The sequence below is a fragment of the Xenia sp. Carnegie-2017 genome, unplaced genomic scaffold (genome assembly GCF_021976095.1).
Source record: "Xenia sp. Carnegie-2017 unplaced genomic scaffold, XeniaSp_v1 HiC_scaffold_24, whole genome shotgun sequence".
In the NCBI taxonomy this organism is placed as follows: domain Eukaryota; kingdom Metazoa; phylum Cnidaria; class Anthozoa; order Malacalcyonacea; family Xeniidae; genus Xenia; species Xenia sp. Carnegie-2017.
This window is the reverse complement of record NW_025813487.1, coordinates 12,237,066-12,256,038: the sequence shown is the minus strand read 5'-3', so window position 1 is coordinate 12,256,038 and position 18,973 is coordinate 12,237,066. Positions and strand designations below refer to the sequence as shown.

The 18,973-nt window shown below is 33.0% G+C and overlaps 2 protein-coding genes and 1 long non-coding RNA gene across 4 annotated transcripts; all 3 read right to left on the bottom strand.

The window, feature by feature from the left end:
- Positions 1–3,431: 3,431 nt before the first annotated feature.
- On the bottom strand, positions 3,432–9,164 carry LOC124452157. The gene is made up of 11 exons (XM_047002743.1): positions 8,936–9,164; positions 8,452–8,730; positions 7,257–7,553; positions 6,248–6,537; positions 5,805–5,943; positions 5,266–5,580; positions 4,749–5,039; positions 4,605–4,680; positions 4,055–4,334; positions 3,912–3,975; positions 3,432–3,550 (listed from the first exon to the last, which is right to left on the bottom strand). The coding sequence occupies exons 1-11, from the start codon at positions 9,162–9,164 to the stop codon at positions 3,432–3,434; spliced, it is 2,379 nt and encodes a 792-aa protein (XP_046858699.1).
- A 2,302-nt stretch (positions 9,165–11,466) lies between these two features.
- On the bottom strand, positions 11,467–15,149 carry LOC124450495. 2 transcript variants are annotated; one of them, XR_006950011.1, is made up of 4 exons: positions 14,861–15,149; positions 13,772–13,827; positions 11,985–12,249; positions 11,467–11,501 (listed from the first exon to the last, which is right to left on the bottom strand). It is a non-coding gene; the product is annotated as an uncharacterized LOC124450495 (long non-coding RNA). The 2 variants fall into 2 exon arrangements; XR_006950012.1 differs by lacking the exon at positions 13,772–13,827.
- Positions 15,150–18,003: 2,854 nt separating this feature from the next.
- On the bottom strand, positions 18,004–18,708 carry LOC124450460. Its single transcript, XM_047001157.1, has 2 exons — positions 18,448–18,708; positions 18,004–18,340 (listed from the first exon to the last, which is right to left on the bottom strand). Exons 1-2 carry the CDS (start codon positions 18,667–18,669, stop codon positions 18,104–18,106), a joined length of 459 nt encoding a protein of 152 aa, XP_046857113.1. The 5' UTR covers positions 18,670–18,708; the 3' UTR covers positions 18,004–18,103.
- Between the last annotated feature and the right edge of the window lie 265 nt (positions 18,709–18,973).

Genomic DNA, 18,973 nt, shown 5'->3' with positions numbered 1-18,973 from the left:
TAATTGTATAACTGCATTACATTACTCTTATATAAAATTATCATGCATATACATAATATTCTTATTATACTGAGGATGCCATCATGAGATGTTGAAACACATTTATTGTAAAAAAACTCGTCGTATTTATTAAATGCGAAAAATATTTGCATAGCGAGAGTAAATTCGACCTGGCTACGCTATTGAATAAACATATACATATGAACTTTGTATGAAAGAGAGCAAAAGCAGAAGCAAAAGCAGAGATTTACATATGCAAAAGCAGAAGCAGAAGCATAAGCAGAAGCATAAGCAGAAGCAAAAGCAGAGATTTACAAAAGCAGAGATTTAGCAAAAGCAGAGATTTACATATGTTTATGAAAATTTCTTTTTATCCGAATGATTCTGACTTTTCTCTTATAGAAACCTATTGATTGTAGACATGTGTTTCTGGTTTTTCTATAAAGATAATGAATATTTTATTGTTTTATTGCAGGTATGTCGAAGCCTGTAATTGAAAGTTCAATCTTCTTTAATGATGAGCAAATGGTGTAAAAGCATAACAAAGAAGTATTAAAAGACCAGTTGCTAAAAATACTATCCTCACACATTTATAAAAGTAAATAGTATGGAATGAAGACACTGAACTGGATTACTTGTGATTTTAATTTTAATATACAGCTATACAACCATTGTAACTATACAAAAAATCACTCTACACAAAAACTTGAACACATAATGACTTAAGTTTCAACATCAGATCACTTTTTAAAGGACACTAATTACCAGACAAAAATATATTAAAACTTTTTACATTGATTATATCAGATAAAGTCGACTCATAATTTTGATATCTGAAATTCAATTCTAAGATTCACTTCTTAAAGACATCAAATATAAAACCACAGATCATACGAAAAACTCTTTGATCTACATATCAAATTGCCTGTGATTCTTGGTTTTTGAATTTATTCATATAATTGTAATTTGGAGAAAGTACAACGTATAATTCCAATTTAATTTGATTCCGCAAAAGCAAAAAACAAAAGGAAGAATACGAATAGCACACAAATACAGGCATGGAGAATATTTTGCTGTCTGCTGAGTCTTTGTTATTCGGCTTCGTCTCAAAACATGGTGACTAATTATTGTCGATTTCAAAAGGTCAACTTAACGCAAACAGAGTACAAAGTGAAAAAAAATGTAATGAAATATTTAAGAACTGACAATTAATATTGAAAAGGAATTCAATACCTTTTTGATGACAAAATTTCGTCCGTAACCACAAGACAACCAAATTCTTACGATCCGCCATATTGCATGACATCATTTAACCAGTGAACTCAATATTTAAATAACTGGAATGAAAGCATAAGCCAAAAATTGAAACCAGTTTGGCAATTGCACTTTATGATTTGTACATCTTGCACGATATGGTACGATACATATGGAACGATTTGATAGGTAGAAAATTTGAGTTATTATATCAGCTACTTTAGCTAACTAAACAGACACTTGGTAAGAGCTACCGTGTACTTGAGTTTTCTCATAGTAGATTAGAATATTCTGATGATTCCAAAATACAAACCTCTTTCCCAATGCCAAATCTTACATCCAGTGCCTACACAGGAGTCTAATATTGTGATACCCATTGGTAATAACCAATGGGACAGATTGAGTAAACATATTGTAGCAAGAAGTTGAGTTGTGATTTTCCTTTCTAAAAGCTAAGCTCATTATAACATCTATACAAATTACAATCATTCTTAAATAATTTTGATGAACAAAGCAAACGGTTGTTAAACTAACCTATAGATTGAGACATAAAAGTGAGCAGTCGCGACATTGTGTTTACTTTGATGAAGTAATTAATTCAATATTAAATTTAAACTCAGAACTATTCCGGACTTGCAACCATTCTCTTGAGATTTACCAAACAATGCTGCTCGTCCACGTCGGCTGGTGCCAACAATAACACTGATAAAATATTCTTTTCTATCATACTACAAACATGGCTGAATTGCAAGTCAAGAATTCACTCTCATTAAATGTTGTCAGTAGTTGTCGAATAACATCAATACGCATTTTACTGCACGTTCGAGTACAAGAGTTTAGATTGATTCAAACGAAAAGCCAATACGACAAAAATTGAAACCAACCAGGAGCTACAACTTCACCAGTAAAAGCTCCATTATTTCCACCGCCTATAGTATAAAAATGAATGACAAAACAAACGTAATAAACATGAAGTAAACAGGAGGTGGACAAAAAAAGCAGCCCAACTATAAATAACACGTGATTATTTGCAGGTATCAATAGACTACTTGATATTACATGGCGAAAAGAAACTGTTTCACTTGATGGTCGTCTGCTCATATTCTTAGGAAGTGAAAGCTCATACATCATAATCATTGGTGTGTGTTCCAACTAATGAAAACTAATAAATCGGAGACACTCGTTATTGGCTATGTTTTTCATATCTAGAGTCTAGAGTCTCTGAATGATATTCTGTATTTCTGTATTTGTAACAAATTGATATTTTCCGTAATACAAGCATATATTTAAACGCAAATGTAAATTTTAAACGCATTTAATGTTACGGAAGTTTGGTACCGACTACCGAGATCAGTTTTTCGGTGGAAGTTCCGGCAAGTGTTCAAAACGAAGAGAGGGGTTAACGACAAACTATACGAGAGAAGGATGTGTTTGGCGATCATATGCATTTTTCTTGTTTTGTAAAGTCGTGTGTCGTTGCTTCAAACCCATTTGTTCTTTTTCGTTGATCTCTAGTCTACAGACAAACACAATGCTCCTAGGACTCTTGCAATCAAATCATCAGAAAATTCAATTAATTCGATAATTTTGGATGATTTTATAATGAATATTATAATGAGGATAATAAGCGAAAACAGGAAAAGACAATAACAGCAAAATTTTACTAAGACTAATACAGTTGATAACAGAGTAAACTCCATCCACTAAAACTCCCTGTTTTCTATGTCGGGCAAATTAAAGAGATGACAGTGCGCACATAATCATACATACTTCACTGATTCCAAAATATTTGAATGTTTGAAAAGTCTCTTCCCCCAAGAAAAAAAAATTACTGAGCTTGCTTCGCCACAGTTTATTTGTAATTTTACTTTATTTCTTATTTAATGTGTTTAGATAAAATGTATTAGATAATAGCTGTACTATTATCCTATATCAAATATTGACTATATCCTTAACCTAAAAATTTGATGTTATGTTCCAAATTGTTTTCAAATACTGTTCAGAATCATTCACTCTCGTTCACTATTATAGTTAAAAAGGAAATAAAATCTTATGTTTAATTATATTTTTTTATAGTACGCTAAATTTCAGAAAACGTCTAATAATTTCGAGAAAAAATTGAACTTCCCCAATTTTTGAGAAATTTTAGTAGCAGTCGAATGACTGCAATACGCAGTTCACACCACGGTAGCAGAGTTTGAATTGATCCTAACAAAAAGAATGACCAATATGACAAGAATAATGAGCAAAACAGCAGCTACAACTGTACCAGCAATAGCTCCAATGTTTCCACCGTCTACAAGATAAAAACGAATGACAAATCATAACATTACCAACAAATGTTGTCTTTCAGCGATCATTTTTCGAAAGCTGAGAGTGTAACCGCTCTCACGCCCCATGTATTCACACCTGTTAACCATTCATGATATATTTATGGTATAAATTAGGTTTGGAACGCAAAGAAATTAGAGAAGAGGTACACAAAATCACTAAGGCAGTTATTTGTTGGAATTAAATCGGCTGTATCATCAAACAAAATCTGTATTAATCGTTTAAATTTTCAGGCATTTCACTATACTGAAATTTGCAAAGATCTTGAATCATTACACTTTAGACATCGATACACTTCCCTTAAGCTATTGAAAGCAAACACAAACCTGAAGACTCCTGCTTTTGGACAATTGCTGCCACTGGACTCCAGTCAGTAGAATAATAATCACCCTGAAACGAAGTGAACATTTATATTTGAATAAAAATTTTATCATGCAATGCTGATGAAAACGTATAAAAAATATCGCACCTGATCATTAATGAAAATGCGCTGAAATATTTTGTAGTTAGTGCCAAGCTTCAGCGGGCCATTATAATAATTTTCACCAATGGAACGCCGTGTTGTGTTTTCACCATCACCAAGTGTAAAATCAGGCTTAAAGTCTCTGCGAGAAACTACAGCAGCAATATACGGCATTGGTTGTGCGGAAGATATGGCCTTAAAATAAGTCACCAAGTCTGTGTTTTTAAAGTTAGAAGGCAATCGACTATCTTCTGTATCATTTTTCATCACGACTACATAGAAATATCTGCAAATTGAAGGCAAAAATTTTTTTAAAAGTACATATATAACCTCTGCTTTTGTTAATCGTTAAAATATATGTTATGCATGTGTCCGCACTGCCAGAGAAAAGCGACGAGTCATCAAACCTTTTCCCAAAGAGATATTTAGACTACCTTGGATGTCACATGAAACCAACTGTCTCATACTTAGCCATGAGTCCGAAAAACTCAAAAAATACTTTTAAGTTCCTATAAGTTTTTTTACAATAATTTGCTCTAGTAAAATACATAGTTACCGGTATTCCAAATTTGGATTTTGCAACAAGTAAGTAAACGTATTTCCAATCTGCTTGGTGGACAGTTGAGGTGCCACTAAATAAATAAACTTGAATAAATTTATCATCTTAATAAAACGTGTACATAAACTATAGACAACTTACATCCATTTGTAAATACCCATGTACCATTGCTGTAAATTCCAGATCCCACTATTGTAGAAGCTAAAACACGAACATAAAATTTTGTCTCTTGTTTAACATTATTTATGTCCAAACGCTGTTCCTTGGTGGTATAGTTCATTGAACAAGTTTCATTTTCCAATTGTGTCATAGAAACAGTGTAACTGACTATCTTTCCGTTTCTTTTGTCTACATCTGGTGGCTCCCACGTGACTGATAACGATGTGCTGCTGATGGCAACAAATTTAATATTTAAAGGTGGACCTTCGGGAACTAAACAAAAATAGGAAAAAAAACTGTTAAAAATTTTATGTAAAACAGTAATTATAAAAACACTTAAAAAGAAGTCATAACCACTGTACACCATCATTGCTAACTTAATTAAAACACAGTATATCCAAGATTTCAAGATTCGTCTACGATAAAGGTCGCTTCTTTCGTATTTATCTTTGATGTAATCACAGCTGTAATGAATGCACTAAAAATAACATTAACTCACCATCCTCAACAGTTCTAAAACTAGCTGTAGTTGATCTACCAAAGCCTTCAGAGTTGCCAACGGTTACATTTACTACATACGTTGTATAAGGGACAAGATTCTCCACTTTGTAAGGTTTGAGTAGAGTCGCCTTCCAAGTTTTCTCAAATACAACAACAGTATCCTTCAGCACTATTAATCGCACTTTAGTTAGAAAGTTCGGGAGATTTGTGCCAAGTTTCACACCAGTGTTTCTGGGATCTTTCCATGATATCTTGAAGTATCTTGATGAGACTTTGGCTGCAGTAAGATGCGTTGGTTTGTCTGGGAGCAAGTCTGTATGATAAAAGAAATGTGTTTAAATAACTGTTGAAATTGTCTTTTTTAAATAAAGCTATTTTAACAGAGAAAGTTAGTAACACTACAAGTTTAATGCAAATTATTTGTTCAGATTTGTCGATTGAGACGCATATAATTATTTCTCAGAGGAAACAAGTTTATATATTGAGTAATTAAGTCTTTAGAGAGAAAACTAAACCTTGCATTTTTTCACTTCTTACCTCCACCACAAACTTCAATTCGTAAACACGGTTTACTAACGAACTTCACTGGAATGATTCGTAAACCCTTCGATTTAATGCCACCAGAGAACTTTTTCATAGCGACATCATTGTAACCATTTTTGTTTCCTTGATAAATCTTGAATAAAACAAAAAAAGATTTGCTTTTTTTTAAAGAACAACCTTTAAGAAAAGCTGGCTTAGTTAGCGCAGTCCAGAGGATAGTAGTTTATCCATCATATGAACATCTCTTCATATCCACATAGCTGAAATTTAAGCTAGACAATGAATTTCAAGAGTCCTTTGCAGGAATGCTATAACCAAGAAAAACAACTTCTATACAAAGATCGATACAAACAGCAAATTTAAAATTTAATTGATTTATGAGTTCATTCCCTTATTAAATTTACAATATAAAAATTGGAGTGAAATTCTACCGCTACCTCCTGGGATTTTTTAGACTTCCAGTTGACACTATCCATGGTTGTTAGCAAGTGATATTCAGTTATAAAGCTTGAACTTGAACTGTCTCCAAAGGTTGCAATAACGTTAACTGTATATAGACTCGGGAAATTCAGTTGAAGATAATGATTGCCATCTGCATCAGGAGAACACCATGAACTGCCACTGGATATTCTTGCTTTAGAAGCACTACGACTCTTTGGGAAGGCAGTAAACCAAGAATCTGGGAATTTTTCTCCGTTTTTTAATAGAGGATTATCACAAACGTGACCTTAAATAGAAAAGGATTTTGTTTAAATGCACTACAACATTCGAATTGGTTTGATTTGATAGAGAGCAATGATGCAATCCCATATTGTTCTCCATTCACCAAATATAGAAAAAATTAAAAATTGTTTTCTGAAGAAAGGGAAAGAGAAAGAGCACAAGAAGTATTGGAGGATTACGACTGATTTTGAATGCTTTCATTAAATAAGGTTAAATTCCAGTTGGAAACAAGCCAGCTATGACAAGGAACCGTAAGTATCGTGTCTAATAACAACAATACCGTAGCGATTTACATTCCATTAAAGAGTGAACGTCAATCATCGTGCAGAGCAATGACAATTGGACAATTTTTAAAGCACGAAATGAACTAGCAAGAGTAAAAATAATTTAATCCTCTGTATTCGCAGCAATCCTGTTTTAATTATTTACTATTTAAGAGTAGCAATTGTTTATATTTTGTGATTCTATAGTTCTTTGGATACTTTTATAATAAGAATTGTTAAATTCTTCAAGTCAGCGTAAAATGCAGTGACACCACTATGACAAATGTAAGTCTTGATGATAGAGGTAAGTCATGATGCTTGACAAAAGACAGATGTAAGTTTAGAACACAAAAGTAACACATTCATTCCTTAAATTCTTCGCTCAAAACTTTTTCTAACGTCATAAAAATGTGTCCTGCAATACGTTAACACATTCAAAAAATTGAACGAGAATGCTTACATGTAACGTACGAATATTGAGAGCAATCATTATTTTGAGTGATAGCACATTGGGATAAATCATTCACTCGAGCATCACATTTGACATTTCCAGGTATAAACGATTGATGCATCAAAGATGATAGTGACATTGAGCCTTCCACAGATGCTGCGATAGGATAACCAAGTTGTTTACAGATAATCGTCTTTATTTTGTGCAAAAGACCTTTGTTGCAAATGGTGAAGTTTCTAAGCTTGGTAATAACATTCACGACACCTTCGTTTGGAAGATTCGACTTAGACAGGAGTACATCCATAACTACACAAATGAAAATTAGTTTTTCGTTTAATTATGATCTTAACGCATATCTTAAAGTAAAATCTGTGTTTTCAGAAATGGTTCTATTAACATAAATATGACAAATCCCGTTCGGGAATAAAATATATACACGGAGTTTGAATATCAGAAGAACACAGAAGGTGACAATAACTTAAAAAAAATTATGGTTTGAAAGCACTTAACCAGAAATATTTTCCACATTCTGATGGACACAGTATCTTATAGATTTACACTTAAAGTTGGAAAGCACTGTTTTGATTTTAATTTTTAAGTTGACAATGAACTAAAGGCAAATAAGTTGAACTGAGAACTTTACTTTTGTGTTGTAAACACGAATCGCAACAAAATGTGTCTAAGTGATCATGTGAATCATTAATGAAACCAGAACAAATACCGTTTTTTTACAGGTGAGCACTGCGTTTAGCTTCCCAATTCATATGAATTGCATATGTATGCAGTATATATGAAAATTCTGTAGTGTGAATTCATGAAAGTATGAATACAAATGCAATTGTAAATGTCACATTTGGCTTGCATAGAATCGCCAAAAGACTTAAAAAAAATAGATTTGATAAATCAAATTGACTGCAATAAATGATGTTTCTATGAACAATATTTGCATTAACAAACTAAAAAGACAAACTTGCTCAAACCTTTAAACTTAACAAATAATTGGGAACACAAATTTAAATGTCACAATATATAAAAACACTAGCGTACATTGATAGCGTACACAATTGATAGCGTACATAGTATAAAAATAACACCATAACATTGTGCATTAAGGTCAAAACTTGTCCCGAAGCACTTATATCATAAGCAAAATATAATGTGCCTGTATAATACTTACGATTGCAAATTTTTCTGTATGGCATACTTGTGTAGTTACATTGATATTCAAAGTAAAGATATTTCTCCAAACCAGGACAAATTCTTGAAGGAAAGTGATTGTCATCAACAGTTATAGTACATTTTCTTTCACCATCACAGTAATTTTTAAGGTCACATGTCACATCGACACTACAATTGTGGTCATAACTGGAGCCACAAATGCTTCCTTTTTGCAATCCACGATATTCTGCAAATTTTATCCCCATATATTGATCATTAGGACATCTGACGTTTGTTATATTTTGTCCAGCACATGTCACTGATCCTATAGAAGACACACAAAAAATAAGTAAATTCCAATCTATACAAGCTTATTTGTGAATTCCTGTAAAGTAGAAGTTGATTTGATAAAAATGAAGTTTGTGATAGCAGTGACTTAACTGGCGCCATTCCTATATCTGCTGCGTTGCAGTGGCTTTTAATTAGAGTTTAATTATATATACGCTAACTGGATGAATATTCTCACTTGCCGAAATTGAATCGCTGATTTTCTTCATTTTTACAATTGGCCAGTCTCACGTCGGAATGAACTTCTCGAACTACTATACATTTATTATAGCGTGAAAAGAATAGACCACCCCAAAAATTTTGGGTTATGGCATTGATGGCTCCGCATCCTCCATTAAAATTTCCATTAGGTAACATCAAACGAATTCCGTTGCCTCGTCTCCCAGGACATTTTTTTGTATTCAGGTTCATGATTGAGCCAGATTGTAAAAATTTAAAATTAGACCCCACGTCCAAACAATTCCATGAAAGCTCGAATGAACGTCCTAAGTATTCATTAACACACTTTCCTGACTGAACATGTTTGATGAAAAATCCATTTATATCTGAAAAAGGACAATCATACATGATAAAAATGATTGAAAATACCACACTCTACAAAATATTCAAATAAAAATAATAGGAATTTATCAAAAAGAATTTAGTATACTGAATTCTATCAATATAGGAAACAACACTCCAAAAAAAAGCCATCTTGAAACTCAACTTTCCTAAAGAATTAAATAAGCCAATTGCTGTTTAGGGTCATTTTAAGAATAATGGCGTATGAAACAATTTAAGGCATTAAGCATGCAGCATTGTACTAAAATACACGGAACGCTACCTGTAATACAAAACCTATTAAATTTTAAGCCTTGATTTTACCCCAGACACGAGTGTGTAGTCAATCAATTATTACTCCGCGAGAGAATCTCGAAACACTAAACACGCGTGTCTGGGGTAAAATCTCGCGTGTGTAGCGTAAGATATGGCTTCAATTATTTGTTTGATGATGTAGCGTTCCATATATTTTAGTTCAATGTCATGGAGACAGAAAAATTTACAAACAAGTTAAAAAATGTAAAAAATCAATTAACAAAAATTTCACGGCGCACGGTCTGTTACGATGGAAAAGGGAGAGTTATGGTTTGTTTACGCAATTTTAGTGATTTATCGGGCCAACTATGGAATCTGTTTCTTTTGAAATATTTTAAGATTGTTGGCTGAACCTGATTTTTCAACTGTATAAACTCCCATGACTTTCGTTTTTGATGAAAAGGAAGTTTATCTAAACACTTATACAAATTTGTGCCCAGAAAAAGTTGATGACTTAGATTAGTATAATACAAACTTGAAGACAAAGATTATATAATTCAATGTAAAACTGAATTGTGAACTCTGTAAGTTGTACACTCTTTTCTGGTGGAGTTCATTTAAGTTGTGCTGTGAATTAGTGCTCTTGATAATAAGAATACCAGAACTGCACAATTTAAAATTCCAAACACTTTAAATAAATATCATGCCCAGGGCTTACACAAAATCGTGAGGCTTTTTTACGGGTTTGTACAGGTTTATACATGCAGAGGAGAGATGCATACAAATATGTACAGGGATATTATACAGAGGGTTAATGTAAAAGGAAGTTTATTTCAATTGAAGTGATATGTAAACATTCTGTGAAAATATTTAACAAATTTTGGATTAAGTTGAGCATGATATTAAACAATATTCAGACCAAGGACAATTGGATATCTACCAAACCAAAGCTGAGTGGGATAGCGCTGACTGCAGTCTGATTAAAAAATTTTTGCGGTTCGCTTTCGTCTATTTCCTGTAAATACGCGATGAAAAATCTCTTGACAGACAGTTTAACACTTCGGGGTTTTTTTTGTCTTTATTCTCGACAATTTGAGCAGAGTAAAACACTTGAAAGTCTCGATGAAGATTCTACCAAAATATTTCATGTATATACAGTTGTCTCATAAAGAAAATTCGTCACCTACAGGTAATTTTCAATGTTTTTCAAGGTGATAGTGTATTGACAATTATTTGAAGGCTTTTAGACAATCACAATAGAGATTGTATCACCGTTGTATTATAATAATAAAGCTCAACTAGCACAGATCAATATATGAATATCTTAACCCTAACCCTCACACCCCTCAACAAACAATCAAAATCTTCCAACGTAATCGTTACTGAATAAAATCAATAAACGCAAAAATAACCAAGATACGCTTTTGAATTGAGCTTTTACTCTTTTACAGGTTTACATTATAATAAATGCATTACGAATTAAACATGTTCGGCTGTTCCGGGAGTGTATTCTAATACTTTTGCAATTGCAAAGAAATTTCACATAAGAGTTTATGTATATGATGAATTAAATATAGGTCAAAGTGTCGTATGGATTTGACCAAAGTTGAATATGAAGCACTATAATCCCAATAATGCACAATAAATCAAACTGACACAGGAGAAACTAAAATCAACTGGCCTTGTATGTACCTTGTCTTTTTTCGTTCACGTTGATGACAACATAACAGGTGTGATTTTTTCCACCGTATAGAATATACTTATAAGGGACTTTGATTTGTCCGATATGAAGGTAACTAGGTTCACCAGTCTCTTTTTTTATTATTTCATTTATGTACTTATGTGAACATGTGAAGTTTTCAGGTTCTTTCAATTTTTCGAATGGAAAATTACGATAAAAACGATAATCGACGTATGTATAGTTCAAAATAACCGGGCTGCATCCACATGTCCCTAAAAACAATTAAGTTATCTTTAACTGGTTCTCCAGACAAAAAGAACAAGTAGAAAGTGACACTCATTTGGCCACAAAATGTTACAAACTATTCACATTGAATCGAAAGTCTTCCTTAAACCCAAATAGACAATAACTATACAGACTTTATCATATAACTGCATATATTACTATTTTTGACTCTACTGTCATACTACTTGGCTTTTGTAACTAGACAGAGGAACAATGAACGAGAGATTATGCTGCGTCAATGCTGTGAAGCTAGTGTATCCAAATCAGTTGAGTACTTTAGCAGGTTCCTTACGGGTTCAAACTGTTTCTTTAGGTACCCTACTTTAATGCCATTTCTAAGAATACGGTTTTAAATTACCGTTATTTAAATTAAACAGTACCTCAGTACTATAAGTGTTGTGATCGTTTGCCAAGTACATGGCCAGTTGATGTTCTGTACTTACTCTAAACTAAACTGTTGTTTACTTTACCTTCTAGTGGACATATTTCACTAAACATTTTAAATCGCTCCAGAAGATATTTCTTCTCCTCAACACAACAACGTGTACGAGCATTGTCGCATTTCGAATCGATTTCAATTTTGTCCGCCACAAATTTCTTCCATTCTTGTTCACAAAACTCAAGCTCTTCATTCCAACCCATTTTCATTGTGAATCTTTGACCAAATAACAGCCACAATAACCACCATATCATTAAACTCATCATTGAATAGATCCAAGGATATATAGTATGGCTCTAAATTATAATTGATTGTTGGATGTATGTACGTTATCACAGAAGACTTTAAATATATATTTAGATTGACAATGACTACGTCACAATTACATCTGTGATGCTAGCAGATCACGATCAAAACGTATTTTTGAGCAATATATGAGCATTAACTAAAAAATTCATTCCAGCAACATTGTGTAGCGAGAAAAACTGTTCAGATATAGATCGAGTTAGTCTCATATGGCCGCATGATGGCTCTCTTAATGGTAGCCACTGTAGCTATTATATATGTACGTGGTTATAATTTTTTTAAAACAACGAAAATTGGTTATCTTTTAATTTATGCTTTATTCTTCTTACTCGGTTCAATATAAATTTCAACTTTTTGTGTTTCAAGAGATTTATTGAACGATGAAAAAATGCATTTTAGTGGATAGCGCTAAGGAAGCGAAGAAAGCGAGATCAAATTAAAATCAAAGCAAATCATTTATTTTAAATACAATGGATTAAAAACCCAAACGATGTTAAAATTCTTTATCTGATTATGAAAATAACAGTTGTGCATGCAGAGCTTCCCATTAGCTATTTCATTGCAATTTCCTGTTATGTCATGATACATGCAAAAAACCTATGAAATCATAAAGTACTTTACAATTTCTTGTAACCTAGCCTCTATAGCTGTATAGCTATACCTGTATTGTCTCTATAGATATACCCGTATTGAATTTTTATTCTAATTTTTAATTCATCAAATTCAACACATTAGCAGGTATAAAACAGCTAAATTGCTCAGTTGACAAATTCAAAAAGTTGCAGTTGAAAAATTAACTAAATAAATTAAAAATTTCAAAAGATAATGACCAAAAAATAATGTTGAAAGGGTGTTAGATATTTACATTGCATGCACCGCGTAGCTTTTTTTCTATTGGGGAGGAAGAGCTTGCAAAATAAACCAACGTCGATATTAAGGGCAGCTAAGTAGTTTTGGGTTTCAGCGTTATCTCGAGATTACTCAAATTCTTTTATAAAAACTTACAGAAATATCACAGAAAATCTTGGAAATATTTTGCAACTTTTTACATTTTTCCAAGCTTGTCGTTACTCTTTTGTTTGCAGTTATTCGTGGAGTACTAACTGACAATGAATACTCCATAAGAATTGAAAATCTCAAGCAGATTTCTTTTTAATTTTTCGCAGGTTACGCTGAAGAACGAAGACATTTACAGAACAGTGGAATAGGGTTTGTTTTTGATATAGTTGAGAGATTTGAGCGAATAATGCGATATTATATAAAAATACGAATCAAAATATTAATGTGAAACCTGTCCCCAATCCTACGTCAAGCATGGAGGTATTGTGGTAAATGAAAAAATCGCTCTATTTACTATAAGAATCTAAACATTAAGGGGCGGAAGTTGTGCGGTGTTTGTACTAACACTTATTTGCCAAACTAAGTCAAAGAAAAATTTTGCAGTAATAAATGTTAACAGAGCATCGAAGATAAAGAAACTTCCATTTTACTATGAACTACATGACATCTTACCTTTGTTCTTTTACTAATTGAAAAACGGACACAATAAATCGACTGAAGAAATACACCTTAAACAAACAAAGGTGTATTATACAGATTATTTAAACTGAAACGAAGTTTTCTTTACTTTTTTGTCCTCGCTGTTTTGTAAAAGTTGGCATTAACTTCTGTTTTCCTTTTGTTTTCAAAACTTTTGCTGTTTGCTTTTCGAAATTTTTTTACGTTTATTTGTAAAATTACATGTAATCGACCGCCGATATGAATTGTTATTAATCAGAGACTGTATATGGTCATTGCCCACATTATGTCATTAACAGCATATGTAATAACATGGTTGCCTCGTGATCTTTTGTTATCACATAGACGTTTGCTGAAGTTTTCCCTAATGCTCTTGAACTCATAATGCTCTTGACCTCAAGACAGCCACTTTGTGGGATATTATCAAAATATAATACAACGAGCAAGAATCATTGTATTTAAATTGTTATAGATCCGAGAGACTATATATGGTCATTGTCAACATTAAGTCATTAACAGCATTTAACTATGTAATAACATGATGGCCTCTTGCTATCACAGGGACGTTTACTGACCAATTTCCTCATCATAATATTCATTAGGGACGTTTAGACTAAATATTCCTCAGCAACAATAAAACAATACGCCTATTCCTGGATTGCAAATAATTTCCACGGAATTATAAAAAAAATTGACCCGCCCTTATCGGCCTGTGCAAACAATGGCTTTGATAAAACAATTTTTTGTATTCGACTACCAACATGGCGGCTGTGATGTAAACATGCAGCCCATGCACCTTTTATTGTTTTCAAATTTTGATTTCGTCATGTAAAATTTGCTTAAGCTTCATCTTCATTTTATCCACGGCTTAATCATTGTCAATTCTGCTCTATGAAAACGTTTAATAGTTGATGTCTTTAGCCTTTGAAACCACAATACTTAGAGGGCAAGCCGGCATCATGTAAACTGCTAAACTCGGTCAAAGAAAAAATTTGCTGTATATTAAGTGCTAACAAAGCAACGAGGATAAACAAACATTCGTTTTACCATCAACTGTAGCCAACAAAATTTATTAAATCTTACCTTTTGCTCTTTTATTTTCTTCACGTCTTTGTTTGAAAAACGTACACAATTAGGCAACTGCAGAAATACGCCTTAAAAAAAAACAGAGAAAAATTAAGATACATAAATTGGTTGACGAAGCAATGTTATAGAACATAAAGTTTTCGATAGTTTAAAGAATTACCTCTGTTTATACGAAGCACCGAAGTAAAATTAATGCATCTAAAGTGTGTGAACACGGCAAAACAGGTTAATGGCTTCAAGTGCTAAATGACAAAAAATGATATTGTTCCCATAGCGTATTTTAAGTTCTTAATTAACAACTTTGGCAACACTTCATTTAATTTTAGCTAACAGTCATTGGTAAAAAATTGTAACCCCAAATACACCAATTTGTGTCGAACCGAACTATACAGTAAAATTTACAACATGAAACCAGCTTTTTTTTATTGTTTAGTAGTGTCTGTTCAAACCAGTGAGATAATAAGACAGCTGCATAAATACATTGAAAAAAGGGTAAAAAAATAGTGCATGCAAGAATACTGACATATGAATGAAGAATGTTTAAGTGATTGGGTTTAGCGGTAAAGAATTAAGAACAATAATTTAACATTTCGATATTCATTATATATTAGTATATGACAAACTTCTAATTGATGCATTGGACAGCCACTTTGTGTGATATTATCAAAGTATACTACAACAAGCAAGGATCATTTCCATTTACGCAATTTTCACAATTTTCTTTGTAACTTAGCTATGTTAATTAGCTGTAAAGTTTTGTTCTTAAGTCTACGTTTTGATGTGAACAGGTGGAAGGAAAAGCATGTAGAAACACATAAATTTTGAAAAACCGTATTAAAGTTAGTTATATAATAAGTCCCTTACTAAGCAATCGCGAAATCTTTAAAGAGAAATATCGGATTAGATATTTGTTTATGTACAGACCGCGCAGGCTGGAGAGCGGGTAAGCAAAGTTAAGAAAAGGCTTATTATAAACCATTATTTAAACTGAGACAGCTTTCTTTACTTTTTTGTCGTCGCTGTTTTGGAAAAGTGGCATTCACTTCTGTTTTCCTTTTGTTTTCAAACCTCTTGTTATTTGCTTTCAGAAATTTGTTTCCATTTATTTGTAAAATTACTGTAATGAAACGCCGGTTTGAATTGTTATAGATCTGAGAGACTGTATATGGTCATTGTCAATATTAAGTCATTAACAGCATTTAACTAATGCAATAATATGGTGGCCTCTTGTTATCACAGGGACGTTTACTGACCAATTTCCTCATCATAATATTCGTTAGGGACGTTTAGACTAAATATTCACCATCAGTACAGTCAATAGGGACGTTTAGACTAAATACCCTCATCAATAATGAAACAATACGCCTATTCCTGGATTGCAAACAATTTCCACGGAATTATGAAAAAAATTGACCTGCGTTATCGGCCTGTGCAAACAATGGCTTTGATAAAATTTTTTTTTGTATTTGACTACCAAAATGGCGGCCGTGATGTAAACATGCAGCCCATGCACCTTTTATTGTTTTCAAATTTTGATTTCGTCATGTAAAATTTGCTTAAGCTTCATCTTCATTTTATCCACGGCTTAATCATTGTCAATTCTGCTCTATGAAAACGTTGATGTCTTTAGCCTTTGAAACCACAATACTTAGAGGGCAAGCCGGGCAAATTGCTAAACTCGGTCAAAGAAAAAATTTGCTGTATATTAAATGATAACAAAGCAACGAGGATAAACAAACATTCGTTTTACCATCAATTGTAGCCAACGAAATTTATTACATCTTACCTTTTGTTCTTTTATTGTCTTCACGTCTTTGTTTGAAAACCGCACACAATAAGGCAACTGCAGAAATACACCTTAAACAAACAGAGAAAATGAAGATTCGTACAAGTATGGTAAACAATAGAGTTGTGGTTTTCGCAAAGTTTTACTTGTAAGTGCTGGACAAAGCTGTTTCCTCAAGTGTGGAGTAGCGTGTATTGAGAATATATAAACATGCACTTATGCCGACTGCCACAATTATTTAACATTTTATAGAATTTTGTTTTACCTCAAATCCTACCCTTTACGAATCAACAATAATACTTTAAATGTGTTAGAAATTTTGGAAACAGAGAAAATTGAGATACATACATTGGTTGACGAAGCAATGTTATAGAAGATAAGTTTATTATATTTTACTCTGTTTAAACAAAGCGCCGAGGCAAAATTAATGCATCTAAAGTTTGTGAACACGGCAAAACAGGTTAATGACTTCAAGTGCTAAATGACAAAAAATGATATTGTTCCCTGGGGCGGATCTAGAGTATGTCAAATCGTCGCGCGACTGATGTATGAATTCAAAAATTACCTATTCATATTAATTAAAAAGTCATTAATTATTCTTACTTTATTATCGCATTTACTTCGTGATAAAAATCCAGCTTTGTTTATTATTGAAAACCAATGACTAATCTAATGAATATCTTGTTGGTAACCAGATCAATTGAATTTCAATTGACCTGGAATAACCGACTGATAAGCGGGGTTGCTTGACTGGTTCGACGGATAAAGGAGACTATGAACGCCAAAAACGCTTATTTCACTGGTCAATGGCCAGATCAGTGGACAGTCTGGAATGGTCTCGACTGATAAGAGGGGTGGCCGGACGTATAAGATCATATCTTCATTTAATTTCAGTCATTGATGTTCAAAAGAAAGCCAACATTGTCTTGAGCTTTATCAGCAGAAATTCACATCCAAAATCGTAAGTAAAGGACAACTAAAGTGTATGCATGAATGTAATAAATCAAAGTCAATTTATGCGAGTGTGTGATGCGATTTATGTCAATATGGCGTATGGTAAGCAGATTGATGCTTCTAAAATTGTTGTTGCCGACGGACTTTTAGCTATGATTTCTTTAGTGCTTGGGGAATCGTGACCGTTATATGGCAGCGAAATCCTACATTCCTGCAAATATGTTTCAATGGACAAAAAATCTGTAGCCATAAGGCGCCATACTATTATTTACTTTATCAGTTTACTGCAAAGATGTCAACTACAACTGGTAAAATTAGCTGCCCCCATGATTTTGAGGATAGTTCTATGCAATAGTTCTGTTCAAAAAATATTTATTCTTACCTCTGAAACAAGCTGAAGAGCTGGATACTCAGTCAGTAGCTCATTCAACACTTTTGGTTCATTTATAAATTGTTGGCGCCGGTAGGGGTAGGTCAACTCCATGAGCTCTTTAATTAGTCTATATCTTTTGTTTGTTTTCGTCATCTCGGTTACCATGGCTTTTTTTATGTTCTTCGCACGTTTCTGCAGTCTCACCATTATCCATATCATAAACATCATACAGCTTACGTCTTTTCATATTTGCTTCTGGCTGCTTTTGTGTAGTTTGAGACACACAGACAGATCTTGTTGTTGAATTTGTCTTCTTTCTACGCATGTTTTTGAATCGATTAGTGATTGCTTTCAACCATGACCCCTATAACGAAGAAAGTTCATGCTGTACATTATAAGAGATAGCGAGAAAAGCTATAGGATTTCTTCTAAAGATTATCTTATGCATTAAATAATATGAATATGACTTACTGTACCAGCTCCAAGTGAATCGACAAGAAAAGTATATTTTTCTACAATCATGGACGCCACTCTTTGTTTTTCTTCTCTGGATGGAAACATTGTATGAGCTTTAATAGAAGAACAAATGTCCCTAGTAAACTCATCCCTAAGGTTTCCATTAAGTTTTCCTGCTTGCAGTGCTTCATGCACTGTTGGAGAAAACTGTAAAATACAAAAGATAAATTTTAACATCAGAATGTGACCTATTACGAGGTATACTATTTAACATACAGAAATAGGAAGCTTAAAATCTTTTATCCAGTTCTTGTTCAGTTTCCTTTCTTCCACAAGTACAAAGCTTGGTGAAGGTTGATCACTCTTTTGAGATGCTATGGTATGTCGAGGTGTACTGGATGTTGTAGGTGACGGTGTGCCTGTTGACAAATGAGCTTCTTCAATTGACGCTGAAGAATTGCTGACATTGTCATTTATGGCAAAGGAATGACTAGTGGATAAAGCGATCTTCTGGGTGGATGGTTCAATGGTAGATGGAACA

Excerpts from the sequence above, each read along its gene's own strand:
- LOC124450460 (XM_047001157.1), bottom strand. The coding sequence starts at position 18,669 with ATGTTAAAATTTATCTTTTGTATTTTACAGTTTTCTCCAACAGTGCAT. Across the intron at positions 18,341-18,447 it reads ATTCACTTGGAGCTGGTACA|GGGTCATGGTTGAAAGCAAT; the intron begins GTAAGTCATATT and ends TCTTCGTTATAG.
- LOC124452157 (XM_047002743.1), bottom strand. The coding sequence starts at position 9,164 with ATGAACCTGAATACAAAAAAATGTCCTGGGAGACGAGGCAACGGAATT. Across the intron at positions 5,040-5,265 it reads TTTTAGAACTGTTGAGGATG|TTCCCGAAGGTCCACCTTTA; the intron begins GTGAGTTAATGT and ends ATTTTTGTTTAG. Across the intron at positions 4,681-4,748 it reads ATGGGTATTTACAAATGGAT|TGGCACCTCAACTGTCCACC; the intron begins GTAAGTTGTCTA and ends TTATTTATTTAG.